Raw genomic sequence first — 13,885 nt, 5'->3', positions numbered from 1 at the left:
TGCTGGCCAAGCCACCACTCTCCATTTACTTTGATTCTCATAACAAATTCTGTACATAGACCCAGCTGAGTTGGGACAAAGAGCATTCCCTGACTTCACAGGACTTCCACCTGCACAGAAGAGGCCTTTTAAAGACATCTTCTAAAAATCAGTACCAAGCTGGATACACTCAGGCTTCAGTACACAGTATTACTGCCAAAAATATTTTCCAGGGAGTTTTGCAAAAAGTTAACAGAAATCACACTTGTTCCAAGATTAACTTTGCAAATTTGTCCTGGTCAAGGACTCAAATGACGTTTAATAGATTTGTAACTCAAAGTACTCCTCCTCCCTCCCTCACCACCCCCAAGAAAGTCCTCGCCTTACCAATATCTTCTGACTTTATTTTGGCATGCTGACAGTGCATTTTGCAGTGACTTTGTTCCCTGGCTTACAAATTGTAAAGATGATTTAGAACATCCACTTTTAAGCCTTGTTAATGCTGATGCCAGAGTAACAGCATTAGCTTTAGCAACTTTAAAGTTTCAAACATAATGAAAATTTACTGCTAACATAGCTGTAAAATGTGTTAAAACCAGATGAAAATCACTTTAAAATGGTCTCAAGTTAAATTGGTACAATGTTCTTAGTGTGTGGAAGGCCTCGATTAGCCTTTGAGTAGGAATGTACTGGTTTTCATTTTAATTCACAGTTCACCATTATAAAGTAAAAGCCAATAAAAAGCCATGTTCTAACTTCTGCTACAAAGGAGTGTGAATTTAAGCCTCAACAATCTAGCAGCTGCTTTTTAATTAAAAAGAAAAAAAAACCAGTTAAAGTTGTTGCTTATGTCAAGATAGTGAAATTCCAAGTCTATCTTTCATCTTCGATGGTGTGCCTACTTGTGGGCCTGCTCCAGCACCCGGCTTACTAATACACACCGATTTTTCATGCAGAATAGTTTCAGTGAAACAATGAGCACCAGTCAAACACATGCCGTTGAATACATGCGTCAGTATTTTGGTGGCTTGATCCAGCCTATGGATCAAATATTTGTAAGTTTTCAGTTACAAACATCCTCACCGAAGTAAATCTCTCCAGTGCCGTAATACCTTTTTAACACTGTAATATAAACTATCAACTCATTTTAGGCTGTATATCAGAAACAGCAAAGTCCTTCACATTGCTGCAACCAGCTATATCAGAACATAAAGCACAAAGAATTTGTGCTGCATGTTTTAGCGACATGTAACAAATACTCTGGATCTTTATGTATACAGACAAGATTTCAGAGATTAGAAATTATAACACGTTCCCAACAGCTGTCTCTTCTCTGTGTATCAGTCATCTCAAAAATGCAGTTTGAAACAATGCCATGCTTGAATATTCTGATTTTTAAAATCTAAGATGAATTAAGGGCCAAATTCTGTAATTTGATTTATTGCACAGGACTAATTTGCATATAAAAGAACATGCCTATGAGTATCTAAGGCCAGTAGTCATAACCTAAACATCCTTACTAATTTGAAGGTAAGGTCTAAGGACTGTTTTTTCTAGCGGCCAGTCAAATCTCTGTTAGTCACTTAGGCCTGATTGGAACAGCCCATTAATACTTACCATGCCTCTCTTTCATATTTACTTACTTTAAAGCGATATGGTTAAGAGACATTTCTTAGTTTTTAAGTTTAAAAGAACAGGCTTAATGAAATTTACTAATACAGTTGTTAATGCTAAATCTTAATTTTGGTTTTCAAGAGACATTCCAAAAAGAAGGAAAAAAAGTAACTGTTACCCTATTACTTTCTGACAGGGATGCCACCTCTTTCACACCTCATGATAGGGAAAATGCAAAGAGGTTAGAGAGAAACATTAAAGGAGGAAACGGGAACATTAACATCTCAGCTATTTAACAGAATTTTATTGAGTGCTTGCAAAGGTATACCTAAGTGAACAGACTGTTTCACTTTACAGATGCAATAATGTTTATATCTAAGAAAGCATCCCTTTAAAAAGTTGACAATTATTGTGTTAGCAGATCAGAATCAGTGGCAGTGCATGTATGCCTTTAGGTGCGTATCTTCCTGTAGAACTTGTAAATTGCTTACAGTTTCAGTCACAACATTAGTATACTGTCTACAGTTGTGTCCTCCACCAGGGATATTTGATATTCATAGGAATCAAATATACTTTTCAAGTGCCCATCAGAAAAAAAAAAGAAGAAAAAAAGTGTATTGAAAAATCATGAAAATAAGGTTGCAATTAAAATTGAGATAATAAGCTGCAAAGTAATAAAAATACATCAATCATTTTAAATCCAACTCAGAAACTCCAGGTCCACCAGTGTAACTGTGTAAGCCCAAATGAGTTAAGATTTTTTCCCAGCCTCTTCACAGAAAAATGGCGCAACCTAAAATGAGACTATTGATTACATTGCTTTGTTCCTCAGATTCTGCAGCTCTGTTGCTCCCATTAAAAACGTCTTTGATGGACACTAGCAAATATATATAGTTTATGAATGATACATCTGCAACCCAAAGAAAATTATTAGCTTATGAAAGTCATCTAATGATGTAGCATTTTACCAGTGAAAGTATATGGAACTCAGCTGCAATAAACAGAAAATCTCAACGTAAACAATTTTCTATTGTTGGTCCAAAACAATTTCAGAGAAACCTTTACTTATGACCTCAAAAATGCAAAGAACGTATCATTTTACCTATTCAGTGCATATGTACTTAGAGAAGCCCACCTCCCCAGGCTGTCAGGAATGTGATTATTGAGCCCACTTTTTGCGAATGGAAAGTTAAGCACAGTACGTAGGTGGTTGTACTATAGAAACCTAGCATGCACGACGGAAGTAACATGTGTGCGTTTGGGGCTGCCTGTGTTCCCATGAGGAGGACGTGCCTTTCTGGCACCACTGAAAAACGATTAGCATACGTCAGTGCACCACATAATTACTTTGAATACCAAACGGAAGCAGAACCCAAACTTCATTTTGCAGCTCGGCACCCACGTGGAGCACAGTGAGGCTAGACTGTTTTACACCGCCATAGACATCTCGTTTTATGGCCATGAATCTAAACATGAAAAGAAGTTTTATGGGCATGAATCTAAACAACTATGGCTAGTAGGAGCCTAAAAATGCGTAAGAAACACGCCGTTTCGGTAGCCTCGGTTAGTGGGAATTACACTTTCAATGTAAGGCACCCCGAGTGGCGCCGAGAACAACGGCCGGGCCCCGCCGCCCCGAGCTCACCGCCCCGGCGTGGCGGCTGGGAGGGAACGGCGTGCGGCGGCAGCGCATCCCCGCCGCCCGGTTGCGCGGCCGCGCCGCGCGCTCCGCGGGACGTGGGCACCCCCGGGCCGACGGCGGCGGCAGGCGCGGATGCGACTTCAGGGCGATGCAGCCGAGGTCCAGAGCACGTCCGAGCGCTGCTCCTGCGGCGGGGCCGGCCGGCGGCGGGGACGTCGCTTGCGGTTCGCCACCGGGATGCTGCCGGGGCTCCCCGCCGGCGCGGAGCGGGAGGCAGGGACGGGACGCTCCGGGGCGGGCAGGCCCGCGTCCGCGCCGTTCCCCTTCCCGCCCGCTCCTTCTGCCGGCGGCGGCGGCGGCGAGCCGGGGCCCTCCCGGCTGCACGTGCCGGCGCGGGGCCCCCGACCACCCCCGAGGTAGCCGCCGCGTCCCGGCCCGTCAGGGAGACGCCGGGTTCGGCTGGTGACCCCATCCAGCCCGATCCACGACCCCCGTGCCTCCCCCCCGCGCCGCCTGCCCCCCTGCCCTCTTACCTGTGCTGCAGCCCCACCAGCCCCAGCGTGATCACATGGGGCACGTCCAGCTCCGTGGGCCACACGCCGGAGGCGATGCAGCCGAAGACGCCGCACTCCTCTCGGATGCCCAGCTCCTCCAGCTCCATGGCGCGGCCGGCACGTGGCGGCGGGCGGCGCGGCCCCGGCCGGCGGCCCCGCTCCTCCCGCTCCCGGCCCCGCTGTGGCGGCTCCCGCGCACTCCTGCCGGCGCCGCGCGCAGCCAACAGCGCCGCGCCGCGCGGGGCCGCCGGTAGCCTGCCGGCGCGGCCTCCCTCATTTACATACGGGGGGGCACCCCCGGGCCTCGCACCGCCGCCTCGCCCGTCCCCTCCCCGCCCCCTCCCCCGCTGCCAGCCAGGCCCGCGACCCCGGACCCGCTGCCCTCGCGGGGCGCCGCAGGCCGGGAGCGGTGTTTGCCCGGGGGGCGCGGGGAGTCGGGGGCCGGGCGCGGCGCCGGCATTGGCCGGTAAGTGGGCCGGGGCCGCGTTTGCCCGCGGGTGGCGGAGGTTGGCTCGGGGGGGGGGGGCTTGGCGGGGCGGAGAGGGGCGCCGGCCGTCCCCGCCGCGTTGGGCGGCGATTGGCGGGCGGCTCCGCGGCCCACCGCCCCGCCTGCCCGCCCCTTCCGCCGGCCCCTTTCTTACTCCGGCGGCGGAGCCCGGTAGCGTGTGCTGAGTTTCTCTTCTGTGTCCTAGGTGCCTGCTCCTGCTCCCGCCGTCATAGCCATGGCCCCCGCAGCATCAGGTAACTGCCTGCCCGCCCGTCCGTGTCGGTGTCCCGTCCCGTCCCCCCCCCCGCAGGGGAAGCCGCGAGGGTGCGGCCCGCGCGCCACGGCCGTTGAGTGCCATGGGGAGCCGGTAACGGTCGTGGAGAAGAGGGTCGGGGGCCGCCGCTCCCGAGGGGCTGGCGCCCGCTCAGCCGGGCTCGGTGTGTAGGTGCTTGGGGGCGAACTTTTTTTCCCCCGCGGAGTTTTAATTGTTATTTTTTTGTTCGTGGGTGGGTGCGCCCCGTCCTGCCGCGCAGGAGAGGTGACGAGGGGCACATGAACGCTTCGAGCCGAAGCTTCAAGCTCGCCCGCGCCGTTTGGCTTGCTGAGCTTCGGATTTGTCCCAAAGCTAAAACCCAAAAAAGTTGGGTAAAAGCGGCCTCTCCCGTTCGCCAGTGAAGACCTGCGCTAGCGTGGAGGTTAGCTGGCACATCTCTCATGGCGCCGGAATCGCGTGGGCAGGTTGCCTACGCCCACGCTGCTCGGAGGGAAACCTGACCGAATTGCCCTGCGCTTTGCATGCAGCTGATTAAAAGCTGCCAGCTTGATGAGCTTACATGCAGGACTTAAAAACTTCTTTCAATCTAAAACTAATTTTTTTTAATTTCTCGAGACCTGAAACTTGGTAAAAAAGTTAATGAAGGTAAAACGAAAGAAGTGTACGAGCTGCCAGACATTCCGGGATGTGTTCTCATGCAGTCAAAAGACCAAATAACAGCGGGAAATGCAGCCAGGAAGGACCGAATGGAAGGGAAGGCTGCCATTTCCAATACAACAACTAGCTGTGTGTTTCAGTTGCTTCAAGAAGCTGGTAAGTATTTCAGAGGTAGAATATGAGCCTGTGTATTATTGTTACAACACAGCATTCATAGAATGGTTTGGGTTGCAAGGGACCTTAAAGATCGTCTAGTTCCAGTGTTTCTGTAGATTGGTTGATCTTGCCTGGAGGCTGACGGGTTTTCTGAGTGTCTTTCTATTCGTTTTTAGTTACCCTTTTTCCCCTGGGTGTACTACAGAGCTGGGTGGGCAACTTCTTCATTTGGAAGATGAGATTTATCTGAAACAATCTTCTAATCGCAGATAATGCTGCAGTAGTTTCTTCTGCTTGTTTGGACACACCCCTAATCCTCCCCTCTACTTTTGTCAGTTCTTCCCTACCCCCATGCCCCCTTGCCTGTAATACCGACTGGATGCATCTTGCCTTTCTTAACTACATCTGCCTGCATAGATGCAAGTCACTGCTAGCTAGTGGCACTACCAGACTATGTCTAAGCTGTGTGAAACTTGTGTGTGAATTATTTGTGTGTTAAAAGATTACTTAGAGTATCTTTTTATATTTTTCTCCTCTCAGTTGTGTGTGCTGTATGAGTGTAAAGTTTCTGTATGTAAACATTTATGAGGACTATATCTCGAATGCATATATCGGTCTGTATTGAATGTGTCAGGAATTTAATTTTTACTTTAAAAGATTCAAAATATTTCTGATGCTAGAAGCAAGCTTTCATGGTGTCTATAACTAACTTGAGTGACTCAAGCAAGTTTTGCACCATGCTTCCAAAATGGAGACAGTATCTTTGCTTTGAGGAGAGCACATTTTTGAAGTGTCTTTTGACTGAGAAGTTTGCAAGTTGCAAAGAGGAGTTGTGCTGCTGGATTTCTAACTTGAGCCTGCAAACAGTACTGTAATACTGTAGTACAGTAAACTTGGTTCAGACCGCTTGTAGCTGCATGCTTAGTGCACTTCGAAGCATTCGCACAAAGATTGCCTCAAGTACCAACTGAGTTACTCTAAAAGTTTTATAACAGATAATAAGGTGTAATAATAGATCTCAGGCAGTCAAACAGAAAAGTCCTAGCATGTTTTATGTGTGGGGAAGAGAAAGATGGTTTCTGTAGAGTTGTATCTACCTATATCTCTGTGCGAGTCGTTCTTAAAATACGGGCTGAGACAAAGATCAAGTCATTCAGTATAATCCTCTGTGACTGGCTTTCTTGGGAAGCCTACTGTGCATACAGTACAAAGAGGCCTCCAACATCTTTCTGATTATATTTGCAGTTGATTAAAACTACTGGTTTTCATTTAGGAACAATTAATGAGATGTGTTTGCCTAATTCTTAAATGGCAAGTTAAGATAACAATCAAAATACTTACCCTACAGATACGAACTTCAGATGTGAAGAAGCCATGCTGTAGACCTCTCAGTGATCCTTAAATGGCTTGTACTCAGTAACTTCAGGTGCTGGAGAAAAATATGCAGAGTAAACTGCAGCTGTATTTTAGTGCAACAAAAGAACTTCAGGGTTCTTCTCCACTTTGCTTATTTGGCTTGAATTGCAGATAGTGTAAATGCCTTATCATGGAAGTAGTTTGTTTGTTTTGCGCAACTCTTCTTAACCTACTCTTTCAAAGGTGATGATTTACTAAGTTCTGTTAAAGTGTCTCTCCCTTTTATAGTAGAGCTAATGTCAACTTGTCAAAAGTACATGTCTGCACTGATGAAAAATGTAAATCATGTGGGGACCTTAATGGCTGGATTTAGAAATAACTTAATGTGCAGTTGATTAGTTAAATCATTCTGCCCTTGAGGGCAATGCAACAAAATCTGAAGAGTCAATGTTAATACTATATTTTAAGGCTTTAATTCTTCCTTTTATGGCTCTGGAATTGGAATGGAATAGAGCTACTTCTTGGTTTGACTGGATGCAGCTCCTTTGTCTTCTGTTTCTGGCAGATGCCAGTTGGGTTTGGCAGTTGTCTGGCACAGGAGGGGGGAAAAAGGTGGGACTTTCCTCAAGAGTGAAATTGAAAAAAGAGCCATTTTGCACTTACAGTTCCTATCTACAGGTGTTGGCTGCCCCTGTTTAATAGGGGGTCATCTTACAATTATGTAGGAAGGTTGACTTGGTGCAGCAGGTTTGTGTGTATGTGCTTCTGAGTCTTAATGTCGTGTGCATAACAAATCACTAAGATCTAGTGCACTAAAATGGCAGTATGTAATGCAAGGGAGGACTAAACCATTCTCTTTCCTGCCCCATCCTTCTTTATTAAACAAAATAGTAAAGACTACCATGCTCCCTAACTCCTTTGAAAACCTCCAATTACCATTCCGTGTATAATGGATCTTCCACCAGAGAGCATGGTTGGGTACTTGGTTGCTGCTAACTTCTGTTTAAAAAGAAACCATTGTGAGGGATAGATTTTTTTTTTAAAGCTCTGTACAAAATTACTTGCAAGAGTAGGATTTCTGACCAGTGTCAAGGTTCTGATCTACAAGTGAGTGTTGTATGTTAAAATTGGCAAAACTAATGACTTGTAGAAGACAACTGTATTGATTGCCTTTTGCAGGGCCAGAGTGGGCCTAAAAAAATAATCTGAGGAGATTAAGTGTGTCCTGTAAGTCCAGAGAAGAACAAAATTCAGTTGTACTTAAAATTAAAGGTGTTTGAGTCTTGTTTCAACTGTGGAATGTGCCTAGTAATGGAACTAAGCTGCCATCTTTATATTTAGGAATCAAAACAGCTTTTGTCAGGAAACAGAGTGACACAGCTTTCATAGCAGCTCACTGTGAAATGATTCCAATTGAATGGGTGTGCAGAAGAATTGCTACTGGCTCCTTCCTCAAAAGAAACCCTGGTGTCAAAGAAGGATACAAGTTTTACCCACCCAAAATTGAGATGTTTTACAAGGTAAGTTTTCTTTCCTGTGAGAGCTAGATAGAGCTCTGTATTATCTCCTTTGAAATGCTGACAAATAAAGCAAGTAGTGCTATTGGCTGACCAATCCTCTTAGTATTGGCAGTTTTTTGCCATCCTAATGTTTTCATACATTCTTGTCCAACAGCTGTTTTATCTGTAAAAGTACATATAATGTAATACTGGTTTATAGGGCCATCAAAGAATAAAAAGCCAAACTATGTAAAGTAAAAACATTTTATTTATAAGGACTTTTTAGGCATAAGCCTAATGCATCAGTTGAAATGGATGTGTTGATATAGTTGAAGAAATTAAAAAACAGTACTCAGATGGTGAGGGTAAGTAGCTAGCTAGTCACTTAGTACTCTGAACTTCTTTGGGAAAGTCTTCTGAAAGAAGTGTCTTGAACTATGACCTAAAGTGTTGTTTGTAGTCTACCCTGTCACTCTTGGGGTATTGTCCAAACTTGAAGTGCTTTTAAAGATGCTCAGATGTTACAGCAAGTGTTTTCAATGTTGGTGCAACTTTTTCAGTGCTAATCATAAAATACTAGTTTGAAGCTTGTATTTGTTTTTGAAAAGCAAACAAAGAGAAGCTAGTATTATGTTCTAATGGTTATTTTCCTCTTAGAGCAACCTTAAATTACATGATGTGTATGTTCTGGTTTTCTTAACAGGATGATGCTAATAATGATCCACAATGGTCTGAGGAGCAGATAATTGAAGCAAAATTCTGTTTTGCTGGACTTACTATTGGCCAGACTGAAGTCGATATTATGTCTCGTTCTACTCAAGCTATTTTTGAGATCCTGGAAAAATCATGGCAGCCCCAAAACTGCACTCTGGTAGACCTGAAGGTATAAGAATCTGATTTCTCATGACTGTGGTTCTGACAGGAAATATATTGCTGTATAGTTCCTAAAATAGGATTCTTACTGTCTTTTTAGATTGAATTTGGTGTTAATATTCTGACAAAAGAAATTGTTCTTGCTGATGTTATTGATAATGATTCATGGAGACTGTGGCCATCAGGAGACAGAAGCCAGCAGAAGGACAAACAGGTAGTGTTTTTAATCTTTACCTTCTAAATCAGTTAGGAAGGAGAATGGAAAAAAGTAAACCGTACAGTTAAATGTGCTTTCAGAGTGGCTTTTTGTAGATAGTCTTACCTTGTTACAGAGTAGCTCATAGGGTACCTAATGTCTGATCCTGTTCTCATTAATGAGTTGATTATCTGGTTCATGGTAGAAGAAAATGGCTCTGCCTGTAGATCTTCAATAGGAATGCCCAACAACACTATTGACTGGAGCTATTGTAATGAAGCATGGAGCTTCCAGGAGTAGTAAGAATTTCTGACTTGTGCAGGTAAAAATAGTTGGACAACAAATCAGTAAGAAGAATAGAAGCTTTGGTTCCCAAGTCTGCCTCCAAGCTTCTCTGTTTCTTCAGAGTGGTATCCTCTTCTAGTAGAGATCTGGTGATACATAAGAGGGATCTGCAGGGAGGGTGCTTTTCTTCCTTATTTTGGTTAAGCTTGAATTCAATATTCAGTTGTCTCTAAGTGTTTCTAACAGACTTGGGCCCACATTATGAGGGCTGCAAACATAAATTTGAAATAAAACTTGACTTATATCTAAACTTGTAGCAATTACACTTGTCAAATATCTCTGAATTACCAGGTAAGTAGCTGTGAAAGAACCAGTTTGGGAATGCTGCTGCCATGGAGCTTCTGTGACAGCTGTTGAGACTAGTAACAGAGGGCCTGTGAGAGAAAGTGTCTGTAAACCACGGGGGGGGGGGGGGCAGATTTCAAAGTGTGTGTGTGGGAGGAGGGGTATTACTTTTAAATTGTGAAGCAGAACTGCTCTATTGTTTACTTTGCCTGAATTATGTAGTAGCATGCTTGAGTGAATTGCTCTGACAGTGCTTTTGCTAGTCTCAAAATAAGGTACATAATAACATCATGCAGAATGTAGGCTGGCTAGTGCAGTGCTACCACAGGCAATCATGTTACAAATATAATTTTTAAAATTATGTCTTTCCTTTAAATTTAACCTTTGGGAAGCTTCCAAGACCTTGATAACCTTGTGGCTAAAAGCCTTTCATGCTGCAAATGGTCATGAATTGTAATGTAGAATGCTGTTTACACCTACTGAGGTGGCTCCTCATTAAATAGCTCTTCCTTGCTATATATATCCACTCTCCTGTATCTGTACCAATCTGTTCTCCTTCCTGTGGAATTGCTAGGGACTGCATAAGTATTTCACTTGGGGTGTTCTTATCAGTTATGGTAGCAAAATGAGTGCTTTGTGTACCCAAAACACATTAACTTCAGCGTTTTTGGCTTTTTCCTCTTTTTCAGTCCTACCGGGACCTGAAAGAAGTGACTCCTGAAGCACTGCAAATGGTTAAGAGAAACTTTGAATGGGTTGCAGAAAGAGTAGAGGTATGGGTTTTTTTTATGAACAACATGTCTAGACTTTGATAACTGCATGTCTTCAATCCTGTTGAAAGAAAAGACCGTTTTTCTTTCCCTCACCCCCCTGCACTCTTTTTCCCTAGTTACTTCTGAAAACAAGGAGCCAAGGTAGAGTTGTGGTGTTGATGGGATCTCCTTCTGACCTCAGTCACTGTGAAAAAATAAAAAAGGCATGTGCAACTTTTGGAATTCCTTGTGAGTTAAGAGTGACTTCTGCTCACAAAGGGCCAGATGAAACCCTGAGGATTAAAGCAGAATATGAAGGTAAATGCCAAAGAACTACTGATCTGGACTGAAGCAGTATCATGTTCAAGAATGAGTTGGCAACTTAAGGATTTGTGTGGGGTTTTTCCATTTTTTGTTAAACAGAACACTGAGCTGTTGCAATGCTGTTCTACACTTGCTAATTATATAATGACAGGTTATAGACTGCACTAAGCAATTAGAGTAACGTATTGTTCTACTGCCCAGCCACAACTTCCATTACTCAAAAGTCTAACCTCTGCTTTTATCGCAGTACCAGAAATACATCGCCTGAGCCTTGATCACATTAATAAACTAGGGCCAGCATCACCAGCAAGATGCTACACTTTCTGAAATGAGGAGTGATAGTTTCTCTAGCTGACTCTGAATATTCTTACCTGGTGTTTACAACGCAGATGTTGCTCCCATCATGTTTTCCTGCCTATTTCATGAAAATATTCCTGCTTGTTATTTTAAATGCCATGAGAAAAAGATATTTGATTTTAAATTCTTATCTTTACCAAGAAAGCTTGACATGTCTTCAAAAGTGTTTACAGCCTAGCAGAGGAGAGATAAGAACTATTTATTTTTGTGGGAGTAGTATACTTCCTGCTTGGTGAAACTACTGTTGTGGTAACCATGTTGAGAAACATTTATTTTAAGGCGAACTGTCTAAGATTTAAGTAGAGGAACGCTTAAAGATGCCATAGGTTTAATGGCTATGCTCTCTTCAAAGCTAAGCAGCACCTATTCCTCCAATACTGAGGCTTCCCCTCAGAGGCAGAGTAAGACATGCTAACTTCAGTTGCGGTAAACTGTAACTGGGATTTAAGGCTGCAAGATTTAGAAGATAATTCCATCAAGGGGGAAGTTAGACACAAAATTCTAGTGCTGTGTAATGGAACTAAAAATAACTGCAAACAGAACTGTGGACTTTATCCTAAAGTTCCCACAAAAGCAAGTGGTAAAGGACAAGGTGGATTGCTTATTTCTGGATGTTGTCTTCCCCACCAGGAGATGGAATCCCAACAGTGTTTGTTGCAGTAGCTGGCAGAAGCAATGGTTTAGGGCCAGTAATGTCTGGTAACACTGCTTACCCAGTTGTCAACTGTCCTCCACTCTCAGCTGACTGGGGTACTCAGGATGTGTGGTCCTCCCTCAGACTACCCAGTGGTAAGATGATCTTCAACTTATGCTCTTGTTCTGACCTCTGCTTTTGTTGTTCTAATGTACATACATATACAAACACACACATAGCAAAACACTGGAAAAGTGGCTGGATCAGTACTGAACAGAGTCTTTAGAAATACCTTGCGTACAGCCTTTCACTTCCTCATGGGAAAAAGACCAATAGACAAAGATTACATGGAAATAATCTTTAGAAAAATATATACCTTGTCTTACCCTCACTAAACATTCCCATTTGAAATTGGAATTAGTATTAATGGGGATTTAAATGATTCTGCTTCATTCAGTTGAGCTGCATTTTCCTTATGATCAAAGATAAAAATATCTTTCTCTACAATCAGTGTAGGTAAGAGCTTAACTCTAACAATTACTTCAGTGCATTGCAACCTGTATGATTTTTAGCTGTTAGTGACTCGAATGGATGTTTGGCAACTAGGGGAGGCCCGGAAGTCTGTTACCTCTGTATAAGGAGAGGCATTTGGTATGCTAGCTTTGTGTTTAAAATGCCATGAAGCAGTCATGTTTGGAAGTAGTAGAACACACAACACTTCAGGAGCTTTAAAACTAGATCATGTGGTTCCTGGAGGCTGAAACAAACATTGTCTTAAATTGGTCTTCAAGAGGCTCTGTTTTGTCTGACTATAAGACATGCTTTGATAAGTGGCACTCTCTTCTCTGCAGGTCTTGGGTGTCCTACTACTCTGTCACCTGAAGGAGCTGCCCAGTTTGCTGCCCAGATATTTGGATTAAACAACCACTTGGTGTGGGCCAAACTGCGATCAAACATGCTAAACACCTGGATCTCCTTGAAGCAGGCTGACAAAAAACTTCGAGAGTGCACCTTGTAACTTTCAGTAGTTATGCAAAGATAATGGTGTGCATATTCATTCATATTAGGATTTACATTTGGATGAGCTCAAAAGTCCTGCATCCTTTCTTGCAGAAGAAAGCATTGTTAGAGCAGCAGATGAAGTCTGCTGCATCCTCATCCTTCCCTTGTGTATTTTTTTAATATAACAACTTCATAAAACATGGGGAAGTAGTATTTTAGCTCTTTCTGTTGCTCTAATATGGTGCTGTTCTGCTTTTTAGTGTATACTGTTAACTACAGACTATGTCAAGATAATGATTTGGTGCGATCTAAATAGAATTCAACTAGTCTTCTGTATTTCTGTAACAGTAATGTTCTTCCATAGTAATAATGTATGTCTTGAACCTTACAAACTCAACTGGACTACTGACTAAAGCCAGTGCTGATGCTGTTCTGCTTGCAGTGATGGTATGCTTTCTTTAGCAATAAAATGGCAACATATGCTGTATTAATAGGAAAAGGGGCTGCAAAAATGTTTTAAGAGCCTGAAATAAATAACCTGCCTTACTTTAAAAATGTATATACATACATGTTTGGTTTTTCTTTAAATGTGTGTGTATACATAGCCCATTGATATCTTTTGGAATGACATGATAAAGCTGACATTCTCTTGTTCATAACAAGCTATAAATACGAACAGTTGGAGCTGTAACTAGGCTTGTTGCCTGTTTGCTGTAATTCTTGCCTGGTCCAGTCTTTGCCTTTTTAACTACTAGGCAGATCTCTGGCTTTAGTAGTTCTAAAGGGCCTATGTGATGTTGTCAAGCTGTCTTCATACACCTTGGTAACTAGCTATTATATATCTGTATTTCCTAACTGTTTCTCTGGAAACTTCACTGAACTGAAGGGGGGAATAAATA

At 43.4% G+C, this 13,885-nt stretch overlaps 2 protein-coding genes across 2 annotated transcripts in view; one reads left to right on the top strand and one right to left on the bottom strand.

The window, feature by feature from the left end:
• PPAT (phosphoribosyl pyrophosphate amidotransferase) overlaps nt 1–4,056 on the bottom strand; it is a gene marked incomplete at its 3' end in the record, with an annotated part of 45,350 nt that extends 41,294 nt beyond the window's left edge. Inside the window, exon 1 of the mRNA XM_081999686.1 lies at nt 3,769–4,056. Coding sequence (XP_081855812.1) covers nt 3,769–3,896 — 128 coding nt within the window. The 5' untranslated portion in view covers nt 3,897–4,056. The remainder of the gene's footprint in view (nt 1–3,768) is intronic.
• Nucleotides 4,057–4,511: 455 nt separating this feature from the next.
• On the top strand, nt 4,512–13,002 carry LOC309404434 (multifunctional protein ADE2; the record flags this gene model as incomplete). Its single annotated transcript, XM_081998905.1, has 9 exons — nt 4,512–4,530; nt 5,166–5,363; nt 8,061–8,239; nt 8,922–9,101; nt 9,192–9,305; nt 10,607–10,690; nt 10,807–10,987; nt 11,981–12,139; nt 12,836–13,002. 9 exons carry the CDS (start codon nt 4,512–4,514, stop codon nt 13,000–13,002), a joined length of 1,281 nt encoding a protein of 426 aa, XP_081855031.1.
• Between the last annotated feature and the right edge of the window lie 883 nt (nt 13,003–13,885).

The sequence above is a fragment of the Phaethon aethereus genome (genome assembly GCF_964289735.1).
Source record: "Phaethon aethereus genome assembly, chromosome: 4".
Lineage (NCBI taxonomy): Eukaryota > Metazoa > Chordata > Aves > Phaethontiformes > Phaethontidae > Phaethon > Phaethon aethereus.
Note: the sequence above shows the minus strand (reverse complement) of the source record. Positions and strands in the feature narration are given on the sequence as shown.